The sequence below is a fragment of the Helicoverpa zea genome, chromosome 25 (assembly GCF_022581195.2).
Source record: "Helicoverpa zea isolate HzStark_Cry1AcR chromosome 25, ilHelZeax1.1, whole genome shotgun sequence".
NCBI classification, from domain to species: Eukaryota; Metazoa; Arthropoda; class Insecta; order Lepidoptera; family Noctuidae; genus Helicoverpa; species Helicoverpa zea.
The window spans coordinates 5,559,427-5,572,045 of NC_061476.1; the positions used below are offsets into that span (position 1 = coordinate 5,559,427).

At 36.0% G+C, this 12,619-nt stretch overlaps 1 protein-coding gene across 10 annotated transcripts in view; it reads left to right on the plus strand.

Annotated features, from left to right (window-relative positions):
- Positions 1 to 12,619, plus strand: part of LOC124642833 (plasma membrane calcium-transporting ATPase 2) — a 158,932-nt gene that overhangs the window by 114,476 nt on the left and 31,837 nt on the right. For 8 of the 10 annotated variants that reach the window (XM_047181562.1, XM_047181561.1, XM_047181560.1 and 5 more), the window contains 2 exons: positions 7,985 to 8,185; positions 8,813 to 8,821. In XM_047181562.1, the coding sequence (XP_047037518.1) occupies positions 7,985 to 8,185; positions 8,813 to 8,821 (210 nt within the window). The remainder of the gene's footprint in view (positions 1 to 7,984; positions 8,186 to 8,812; positions 8,822 to 12,619) is intronic. The other 2 variants (XM_047181564.1, XM_047181567.1) reach the window with 1 other exon arrangement.

The window sequence follows — 12,619 nt, forward strand, 5'->3', positions numbered from 1 at the left end:
GCGTGTGAAGTGGGGCATCCTACCATACGTTGTCGCATCGACGATATTTCTGATAAAACGTAACATGTATTTTGTCATATACTCCTATATACGTATCACGATATATTTCATTACGTTTATTCATACCAAAATATACAGTACTAATAACTTATATTTTATTCGATTCGATATCATTCAGAGCAATTCGTTTAGTATTCCGACTGTATATCGTACGGCAATAAACAGATTGAAATTCAATTTTTGTGTGATCACTACAACGACCTTAAAAGTATCGATCGGTTTCAGTTCAGTGCCGCCAATACATTTTCCATTCATGGATGCTGTTCTTCATGAATATTATAGCATAAGGTTGTCATGGATCCGAGAATTTGTGAAGTTTTAAATTGTCTGTCCCACCTAATCGCATGTCCACTGTGCCCTGAAACTTGCTCGCGGCAGGACTTAATGAGCGCATCTGGCCGTGCTCTCGTTGTGGCATATTAGGCTGACATAGTGTAGTCTCAATATATGACATGTCATCAACACGAAAGAAGAAGAATTTTCTAAAAGCCAGTTTGCTAGAATGAACTGTGTTGTGTTGGAGTGGTTGGTCTCTCGGTGTGCTCAAGCCGGTCGGTATCGACGTTCTATTTCCGTCGATACACGGTCAGACAGCTGTGCCGATGTGACGGTCCATCAGTTATTCAGACATCGGCCATTGTGTTCCAGCACGTGACTCGAGGACCTTGGCTGTCGAAACAAACGCGCCCATAAATGAAAGCTATGGAAATTTTCTAATTGGTTTCAGACTTTATTGGGAGTGAAGGAATCTTGTAATGTCTAATTAAAGCAATGATTTTGTCTTAATGAGCAAATTAATTAAATCGAATTGACTTCAGCAGAATCACACTGGATTCTTGAGAATGGAACATAATATTGCGTAGATTGTTGCGGTAACTCATTTTTGGAGACTATGTTGAAGAACAACACGTGATTATTGAAATCAAACAGTTCGCTTTTGAACAATCAGAACTAAATGACTAATAAAACCAAACTCAACTCTTCCTGAAATATTTATTACCTACTCTGCGTTTTCAAAATAATTGTCTTGACATCGCAAATAGATTTCATTGTCGCCAACAGCACTCAATGAGTATTACATGATTTTCTATTCCATTATTCGCCTAACGTGTTGGCAGCCACTTCAAATATAAGCTGAACCTGTGCTTATAGCACTACATCACAAAAGTCACTTTAACTAAATTATTATGTCATATTTTCTACGAGCGCCCCGGTGTGCTTTCTAAAACGAACTAGATACTACCACAAAAAATATTTACCATTCATTCTTAAAACTATCAACAAATAATTTCTCTTATTAATAACATACAAATAATACACAGGTAATACTTATGTTATTTGAACAATTCGATAGCATTTACCGCGCTGACCTCCGGTACCTTGCACGAAGGTTTTATAGACCCGGTTCAAGGCCACTTCCTCGTGGTCAATATTTTACGAGCCCGCCCAGTTAAATACGAACAACAAGAATTATAGCTTATGTGTTAGTTAATGGCTACTAATAAAGTTTTGTTATGTGTCTTACTCATCTAAGCCTTATTTATAGTTAAGGATATTGAGTTAAAATACATTTGTTTTTATTCAAAATGCATTGCAAATTCATATTTATTCGAAGAGACATTGTCCTTTAAAACTGCCATCATAAATTACTGGACCCTAAAATAACACACTTGATTGCAATGCTCGATAAGCAAGCGATGTGCAGGCCATTAAAAATCTTGTGACATTGTAAGGGGTAATATCAGTTGGATCTACTGAACCGATTCATGAAAATTCTTTTATCACATAGCAAGGCAGTAACTTGCATAGACTTTATCCTTTTGCGGGAAGTAGTTCCATCTGGACGCGGGTGAAACAGCATGAAACATCGCTAGTCTGTTGCTAAATCATGAATTCGTCACACATTGGCGCCAACCACCGTTTCTTTGGCGCCAACACCGACTCGTATTCCACACCACGCACGCTCCGTGTATTTTCATTTTATTACACCGAGTAATTTTATCACAGGTACATACGTATGTATCTATGTTTGTGTGTTTGTTCGTCGCTAGAGGCCTCGTTTATCCGCGACTACAGTCGTTCATTCGATTTATCGCCAATAAAATGTTTTTCGTAGGTGCACGTTTTAAACAGTGTGTAAATATAAAATTGCTTGCGATTTTTAATCGATAATGTTTCGTTAGTAGTCACGAGTGTAGGTTGTAATGTGTAGTAAACCTTTTTATGAAACTTGAAAGGAACAGAAATGTTTATATTTTGTGGGCGTATAGAGTTACCTTTGAACCATGAAAATGTAAAATAAATTTTCAATTTTTACATCCTTGTAAAAAGATAATACGATTATGTAACTTGTTAATCTATGAATTAAAATTATCCCAAGCTTCCAATAATTGTTCCTTGTAATCATTATGATAAAAATATAAAATTATCACAAGTCGACCTAAATTGATATAATATTGAATTCTTATCAAATTGGATTGATCTAAGATTAAAATATAGTTTAAACTATCACAGATGATAAACCAAAATGAAATATCACTCACCGTTACATAATAAGTTAGCCTGACTATAAGTGAGTACAGTGGTAATTGAATGGTCAAAAAATCTATCAACAATCCGAACAAAACAATTGTTAACCTAACACAATTCAAAAATAACCCCAAAGCAAAAGCAATCTAATTACCTAAACTCCATATTATTGCCAGGTAACACGGAAATTACCGTAATAATCAGCAACGCCACGCCACGCAACTAATAAAGGCTAGGGGGAGGGAATACTCATTACTGCTTCTAATCCACTATTAGTACCTCGTAATAGTACTCCTAAACCCCCATGTTACTGTTTATTGGTATATTCTGGGACTAAATGGGGTATGTTGTATTCTGACGTACCTAATCATGTTTAATTTGGGAGTAAAATAATTGCGAATAGTGTGATTGTACCAATGCTTAAGGAGAAAGGGATAATTCTAAAACTTTGAAATAAGCTAAGCAAAGATAAATAAAGTAGGATAAGATCAAGCAAAATATGTAACTAAAGACTTATGTGATAATCGTCAAAATGTATCAGATATATCGTTCAAAAAACTCATAAGAACGGTATTTCAAACAAATACACAGTTATGCAAATGTATTTTTTATCCAAAGGAATCCATTTGCTAATCAACATGCTCAAGTATCCTCAGTCCAAAGTAAATAACGAAAATCAATATGTAAGGTTAACATTTGAAGGTATAACGCGAACACGTAACATTAACATGAGTTCTTGGTGTCGGTACGTTGACTCCACTTCAATATTTTACGATTATCGACAGACGTTCCGGCCTTCCGGTTACATATGCAGCTGTTCGTTCATTTATAAACTTATATTTCACGGGCTTTTCGGTAGGAAAATACGCAACAATGTCTTAAGAGAAATATTGTTCTATTATACTGCTAAATCTTTAATAATAATGAGATTTCTAGGTCAAGGTACGACCTGTCTAACTTGTCAACTTCTATGCAGAATAGCACAATGCCAATTTCTGTCTATACCCCATTATCTCGTAAGCTGATTTCAGTCTGTTAGCTGAATGTTTACACGATCTACCCATTAACATTGTGCTACGATATGTCAGTTGTTAGATAGACGCAAGCAAACATTTTGATCACGGTTTGTTCCCTTGAGTGCCCCGTCAACAACAGATGGCTTGTTAAATTACTCTAGTTAAATGCAATAGGAAATGTGCATCGAAATTCTGATCAGTGAACACGTTTTCTGCGAAAATCTCTCAGTTTAACTCCTCAGTCCAAGATTAGCAAGCTGTAACGGACCAACAAACAATGTTCTCACATTATTGTTTCTGGTACAGTTTACACAAGAGCTTCTAAAATAAGAGTAACGACGTGATTAAACTGTATGTCCAAACAATTTGATGCAGGTCACGACACTTTATGGGGATAAAAGGAAAACATTATCCGATGCTCGTTTTACATTTCCAGTTGCCAAATCCCATGGCGATGACGGAAAGAGATTTTGGGTTGCTTCCCCTGATTTATGTCCCTACGATTATTTTTTCATTTATACTAAGGGATATAGCAGTTTTCCAGTTTTATAAACGGAAGAAGAAACAACCTACTTAATTTAGCCGTCGCCTAATTTGATGCGCGAAAGCCATGAGTAAAGATTTATCGTTTACCTGACAGCCTTTTCATAAGACAAACGAGCTATAGCAAACAATTCGCCTTGACAATTAATATTCATCATACATGGGCAAACATTACATCATTTTCTCTATGCGTTTTTAAGCTGTGTTATATTTCTATACAGTCGAGTAAGGATCAAGATACATTGAACCAAAAAAAACTGAAGAAATAGTAGACCCGAATATGAACTTAGTAACTTTTTTTGGAGACAAGAAGAAATTGTGATGATTTTAAAGCAGGAACTATGGACATATTTAAAATGACAATGATGAAGAAGTCTAAGTATCTATAATTTTCCTTCACACGTTGACATTTCCAAAATGTCACACTGAATGAATTTCCGTTTTATCGCTTTCCGCTGCTTCATTTTAGGGTGCGTCCACATCTGGCGAATGCGCCGCGAATGCGCAGCACGCGAGCCGATCGCGAGCTGTCCGCGAGCTGCGCGCGTGCAGTCACTGCAATAGTTCGGTGCGCCTCTTTAGCGCAACTCACGCAAGGCTCGTATAGAGCGCGCGAGCGGCGCGCGATCTGCGCGCAATCAGTTCTCGCCCTTACAGTTCCGTATATTGGCTCAGTACTACCGAAGATGGCAGACGTCGCGCGCCGCCTGCGCGCCGCTCGCGTGCGGCGCTTAGGTCGCGCGCGAGCTGCGCGCGGGCGGCGCAGAAGCGGCGCACGAACAAAAATGCACGCGCGCAGCTCGCGGACAGCTCGCGATCGGCTCGCGTGCTGCGCATTCGCGGCGCATTCGCCAGATGTGGACGCACCCTAACACATTATCAAGCGAAGTCTTGATAATGTGTAATTGACAACGTTGTGACAATGACTTCTGAGTATTTAAAAATTGTTTAAATACCGCTTTTTAGGCTGAATTGAGAACCTCCTTATTTTTGTAAAAGTAACATAGGAAAATAGGAACACAATATTTATTGTCCCCTTAGCAACAAATGCTATCAAGAAATAAATTAATTACAAACTTGGCAGCTCATTTCTAAACACAAAAGTTCAACAAACGTCACATCAATTGTAAGAAAACTGTTAAAAACGGATGTCGCTACGAAAGCGGTCGCCGCCATTTTCTCTCCCCTTATTTACCAAGTAATGTCCTGAAAAAAACAAACAAATTTCGCTTTTTATTTCGTCTCTTGGGGTAAATTTATTTGGCAAATTACTAGAACCAATTCAGTGAACAATTTGGAAAGGGGAGGCCGAAGTTTATCTTGAATATAATAACAATTATTTGACTGCCATATGTTTCTTTTATCGGAACTTTGAACTTTTCATTGTTAACAAAAGGCTTATTATTTCGATGAGCAATTGCGGCTTTAGAATTGGTTTTTGGTGCTTCGGTTAGGAAAACCACATTAGTCAGGTAGGTTTGACCCAATTATTCAGGAAAATTTCATAGTAAAATTGTATCACTATCGTTTCCTTACCTAGTTGTTTGTTATTTCAGTCATATTAACCTAACCACGTGATTCAAAGAATGATATTAAGCTACCAATCATATCGACGTGAAAACCGACAGTCTATCGACAAATTGTGATCAATAATTCAGACCGAATCCCCTAACAATTGCCCCTAATCTCATCCCATTTTAAATTGCTTAATAAGTAATCATAAAAAGTCTTCATTCTCCAGCTTTAGCGAAATTATTTCCATCGCTCAATCCGCTAAGGCGGTCCCTAAGGACTCCATGATAAATATTCATAGAAGGTCGGAACCCGCCGTGTCAGCGAGCATTTCGCAAGAAGCGCCACCTAATAAATTCACAAATTTAACAGAGAAGGAAGTAGATACCCCGGATTGAAAAATGTTGGCGTAAAATACGTGGATTACAGGCCTTATCGTGAGACCGTGTGGCTGGGAGGATGTAGATATCATCATAAAAATAGAGATGCGTTAATTCCGCATGCCTGCGCAGTCGATTCTCTCCACGCCACTCCCAATCACTAAAATCCTCTTAAGCATAAACAAAATATTTATTTTTTATTTATACAACATCTCATAGAGTTCATCGTAAAAAGTTATAAGTAGTTCAGACTCGTAGTAACATCGTTCGTTAATATATTTATGTGCGCCAATGTAACTGAGGTCGATGCTCTATCCCAAACTTATACACAATTAATCAACCAGATTGATGCGCATACTATCGAGATTGATATGATTGACAGAAATGGAAAAAGTGCGCGAAGAAGAGCTCAAGGAAATTAATTATTTTCTTACAACCGCACTCTTAAAATAAGTTTTGAAAGTTGGTTTTATTTACTTAAAGCAAGACGAAAAAGTGAAGTAATGAATAGAGGTACTGACTTCGCAAAGAAGGCTTGTTGACTTAACTGAAATGAAGAAAGCTTTGAGAAGTCTCATATTTTAGCGAGAGACTACGATTCTATCCGGCTACATGAATATTTAGCAACTATGCAATCTTCGTTGAAGTTTCACGATGAAGCTATCAAATTATTTTCAGCTTCTTTTTTCTAAGAAACGAGGAGCGTTTTTGCTTCATTAACATGTAATCCTTATACCGGAATGTTTTGTTTCTTTTTGTTAATGAATGCTAACTTCATTGCTTTTTGTTGTACGAGGCAGCATAATGATGGCTGGTTTCCTTAGACCCGACGTGGAGTTTCCTTTGCTTTATATTTATTTTCAGACACATTTTAACTGAAATGTAGCTTTTATTTATTTTTATTACGTAGTTAGGAATTTTCTTGGGGTTATTTATTAAGCGTTAATGGTTTAGTAGTTGTTTTTACAAAGGTATTGGCTAATGTAGTTTATGTGTCGTATTTATGCACATTCTTGTATGAATCTGCGGTAGTTTATCTACCTCTTGCATTCCATCTCCCAGAGGAACTATTAGTTTCATCTCATGGAAAGGTATTACTTTCATCAACATTATTGGTACAAATATTCTAGCTACAGCCATTTTTCCGCAGGCTCACATAAAATGACATTTTTATGAGACGAATCGCCTTAAATAATATAAAGGCTCGTTTCCCCAATCAACAGTTTCATTGTGAAATATAAATTTTATTACGAGCGTAGCGTGGGTAGTTCGCCCGTTATCGCATGACTGTTCATGCTCATCCAATATGAATGGAAAGGTATACGTCGCTTTATATCGTCCATTGCTTACTGTTTCGGCTTTACGAATTTTACGATTATATTTTTTTGCTGGAACAAAAATAGGTCTTACATTAACGGTTTTACGGGTTTAAGCTGAATTTGTGATTTTTGGAATACGATATTCAGCCGACTTCCCAAGAAAACGTCTTAAAATATTGACGTCACACAATTAAATGTAATCGAAAATGCCGATTCTCGATACCTAGAGATGTTCTATATCGATACATGAATTGAAACGAAATAATCAAACTACGTCAGATGTAGTAGCAGTGTAAACTTCAAACGTATTCAAAGATCTCTAAGTGTTTGTTTATCTAATTAAAGAAACAGACGTTTTTGTTCGACATGTTTTGTTAGCTTCGGCCATGTTTTGTCATAGTTTTACTTTGCGTTTGGTTTTATGGCAATCATTCGGTGTGTAGTAAAAACTAAAGACGTTATTGAAGTTAAATGAAAATCAATTTGATCCTTATATTTATTTTCAATCTGGTTTGCATCTTAGTAAAATTGTTAACTATTTTAGATGTCTTGCTCTCTATGTTCATAAGACGACATGACGCTGACGAATGACACAAACTAATGTTCTCTTTTTCTTTGTCTCCAGGTCTTAGCGGTTCGAAAGCAGACCTGCAGCACAGGCGCGAAGTGTTCGGCTCAAACCTGATCCCACCAAAGCCCCCCAAGACGTTCCTCACGTTAGTCTGGGAGGCCCTTCAAGACGTGACCCTCATTATCCTAGAGGTGGCAGCCGTGGTCTCCTTAGGGTTGAGTTTCTACAAACCGGCAGATGACCCTTCTGATGTTGGTAAGTTCTATAACCACAACCATCGATTCTTGAGTGTAGGCCTTTTTGGAAAGGTTGCGAAATTTTATTCATCCCCCAATTTAGCATGCTGTTGATAACCATGTAAATGTTAAGCCCAGTTCTGTAACATACACAATTCTCATAGTCCCATAAAATCATTCCGGTAACTGTCACCATAAGATACCATGGAAAGGTTGCGATCGATCGCGAAGACCCATGTGCTCGTTCTGAATTATTCAGGGCCCTTTTTGCGGGGTTTTACGCGTGAGTCTCATGCAAACTTGGACACGATACTATTGTTGTAGACGTTTGATGTTGTCCATGTGTGTACATAGCCTTGCAAAAGCTTCTAAGCTATGTTGGTGAATTCATGACCAAGTCTCCAGAACCTATGGATTAAGAAAACGCTTACTGTAATTGGCAATGTTCTCGAAATTTAGAATGTAATTGTAGGATCATCTACATATATTTTGGGACTATACAGGAATTGTAAGAAACATGGAACTTTAGCTCTTCTTGCTACAACAGAATAGCATGAAACGATAAGTATTGTAGCCACCGTAGACTAAGGTAATTTATATTAATTAATGTATTTTTTTCTTTTCAATATCAATATGGACACATTAGACGATCCTGGTAAGATTATGTGATTAGAAATAACACGGTTGTTCTTTGTTAGCGCTATGTAGGTACTCGAGTACAATTGGCGAACCTATAGATTATAAATCTGGGTGCACACTGGCGTAACGAAAGCGACAACCTTTACTTCCATTCTGGTCGCGAAAGCGGAGCACTGAGTAAAGGAAAGCTCGTGAAAACACGTTGTAGACTTTCGTTGACCCGGTGATCAGCACCCAGCATAAGAACAAAAATTCCTTTTCACGACACTTGCAACTAAATCGATACTTTGTTGTGGTACTAAATGTCTGTGTTCGGATATTTTTATGTCTGTTTCTGTATCATGGTTTACTGTTACACGACTCATAGTGCTGGTATCAATATGTTTATTTTTATCACAGAGTCAAATACTGGGAATTATAAAAAAACATGTATTTAAAACGATAAAATATCAGCACTATAACGTGAATTGGCACTAAATACTATGACTTTTTTGCATCTTGATCAAATGATTATCTAAAATTATACATGCTGCGTTTACTAGTCGAACAACGGAAATCAACTGTACCTATTATTGTACTGTAAAACGCGAATTGAAAATGCGAGTGATAAAGAGATCTACAGTTTAATTTCGCTTGCTTCGACTATGAAAAGCAGTTTCTATTCCAAAATTTCGATATAAGACCTTATAATACGGTCACCATAGACCATGGTAATGTAGTGCAGTCATTGAAGCGAAAAATACGGTCTAACCTCCGAATTTTTTTACTGTGAACCGATTTGCATGAAATTTTGGTATTAGGTTCATCTTACCCTTAACTTCAAAAGTGAATATGATTTGAACTCCGCCACCCCCCCTGGGGGGGGTTGACACCCCTTCTTTGGGGTGAATATTTTTTTTGCAAAATAATCTCGGATATCGATAGAAGACCTAATTTTAAGCTAAAGTTGTCTTTAAAATTTAAAAAAAAATCCAATACTTTTCAAGTTATTGGCAATTGAAAATTCCCAATTTTTCACGTTTTTCATCGGTTTTTTGCAAATATCTCCAAAAATATAGGTGTTATCGAAAATTTATAAAGAACAAAATTGTAGCAGGTAAAACAACGAACAATTTGTTTTTTTTTTATAAAAGGTCCTAAGTGCAATATTAAGCTAGGTATTAAAGATCAAAGCCGTTTTTTATTTTGTCTGAAATTTAATCGACGTAGTTTATGCCATCTATTATTTTAGTAAGTTGATCAATTTACCAGTTTTATTATTTTCCGGTGACATATATACACATTACAATAGTTGTGACTCTTTATTATACTGCCTACTTTCACATTGCTCCAAATATTGACACTCCGAAGTTTTCAGTTACTAAGTAGAAAAAGTTTTTGGACCGTAACTCCTTCAATTTTCATGCTATCACAATTTATAAAAAACCACTGTAAAAGTAATTAAGAGAGCTACAACATCCATAATTGCAATATATAGTAAAGAACTTTTTTCTAAAACGGTGAAGGGTTAAAGTGCTTAAGAGAGGCTGTGATTGCGCTGCCACGCGCTCTTTAAACAATCATATCTCCGTCAATTTTTGTTCGACAGAAAAAGCAAACAAACCAAATTGTTTGTCAGAAAAATACCAAATTTTTTTATCAGTACACTTTTATACGTATCTGTCGTAATTTTTGAGATATTATGAAAAACAAGTGGGTTTTTCTTTAATTTGAAATTTTGTTCTTTTCGTTAATCGTGACTTTTTTGAAAAATATCTGTCCTGAAGCAGCCAAACTGATACTATCTATCAAACTCTTCATAATAAAGTTAATCCTAGGCGGAATACGATTAATTTTAATTTTGGTGGAAATGGCACTTATGAAACCCATTGATTTAAAAGAAAAAATATAAGATGCTCCCCTTATTTGCAATACAGCTCACTTATTTTACGTGCAAAAGACTTTTAATAGTACTCATCTTAAAGCTTATTTCAAGCACTACAAAACCCATTTGTATTCGAATGCATAAAATGCATCTACTCGCCGCTACATGGCATTGACCACAACGATTAAATTTCAGACAAAATAAAAAACGGCTTTGATCTTTAATATCTAGCTTAATATTGCACTTAGGACCTTTTATAAAAAAAACAAATTGTTCGTTGTTTTACCTGCCACAATTTTGTTCTTTATAAATTTTCGATAAAACCTATATTTTTGGAGATATTTGCAAAAAACCGATGAAAAACGTGAAAAAATTGCGAATTTTCAATTGCCAATAACTTGAAAAATATTGGTTTTTTTTTTTAAATTAAAGACAACTTTAGCTTAAAATTAGGTCTTCTATCGATATCCGAGGTTATTTTGCAAAAAAAATATTCACCCCAAAGAAGGGGTGTCAACCACCCCCAGGGGGGGTGGCGGAGTTCAAATCATATTCACTTTTGAAGTTAAGGGTAAGATGAACCTAATTCCAAAATTTCATGCAAATCGGTTCACAGTAAAAAAAATCGTAGCAATAATGCTTCAATGACTGCACTAATGGGGCATGTTATTGATTTAGTTGCGCACATCTTGAGTACCACATTGTAGAATGCACCTTGGTAACCCTGTCCGACCCCGTAGGTTTGTCTGTCTGCTTGCTAGTTTGTGTTCACACGTGGTTACAGGCAATATCATGTGGTACTTTCAAAATTTTGGACAAATCATAGCAGAAAGATAAGTAGAGTGAAGAAATACTACAATTGATGATGATGATGAAAATGACGTTACAGCTACAAATGTATTCGCCCGATATTGTGAAGATAGACCTGAATTCCATTGAATTCAATTCAATGAACTGAAATGAATCTACATAATTGCACAGCGAGAAACGGTTCCCAACCAATTCAAATATCACGTACATATTTCAGCAAATTCTGTGTGGAATGGTCGGAATTCTTAATTCAAAATTCAATGGTATCGATATTTTTGATGAGGTTTTCGTTGACATTGTTTCATATTTAAATAATATTAAAGATTAAAAGCCGAGTTCATTGTTCAGGTTTCAGCGTCAGATGTAGATTAAAAATTGTGACACGTTAATCCTCAGCTTTTATGAAGCGTCAGCCCCTGCTTTGCAACATACATTTTAAGAAGCTTATGAAATATGCGAAATATGAAATATACAAAGAATACTTCTATATTATTAGTACAGTCTAAATTATTGTTAAGTCCATTCACAGCTCTCAAATCATTAGTACTGTGTGGTAAATTTAGATTGTCACAATGAACCGAATTTGTAGTATGTACAAGATCTTCGTCTTAAACGATATTAGCATTACCTACAATATCAACGATTAGTCGTCCAATGAATATTACGGCTACTATCAAATTGAATGCCTCACTGTATTCCACCTGATCCAGTTTATGTTGTCTACCCTCTATTTCCAACACTTCTTCTCTATTCTCTATCTCTCTCTCTTGTAGTGTGATTGTACTCTCATGTGTGTCTAGATGGAGTGCTATAAGGTCTCGTGTGATGATTTATTGTTTACTGAATGGTAATCAATGTTATAAGTGTTTCTCTCTATTTCTAATTAAGCAATGTCAAAAATTCTTTTTAATTTAATAAGTGTCGCATCTCTAAAAATTAAACTTTAAAATTGTCTATTAATAAATAAAAGTTATTTACACTCAAGAGCATTGAAATTGAGTCAGTTTGAATTAATATTACAGAGACTTCGGAACTGACTTAAATTCATTGTTTTTGAGAGTAAAATTAATTGTACCGCTTCGCAAAATGTCCTGCTATAAGCTTACTATAAAAATATTTATACTAATATATTGTAAGCTA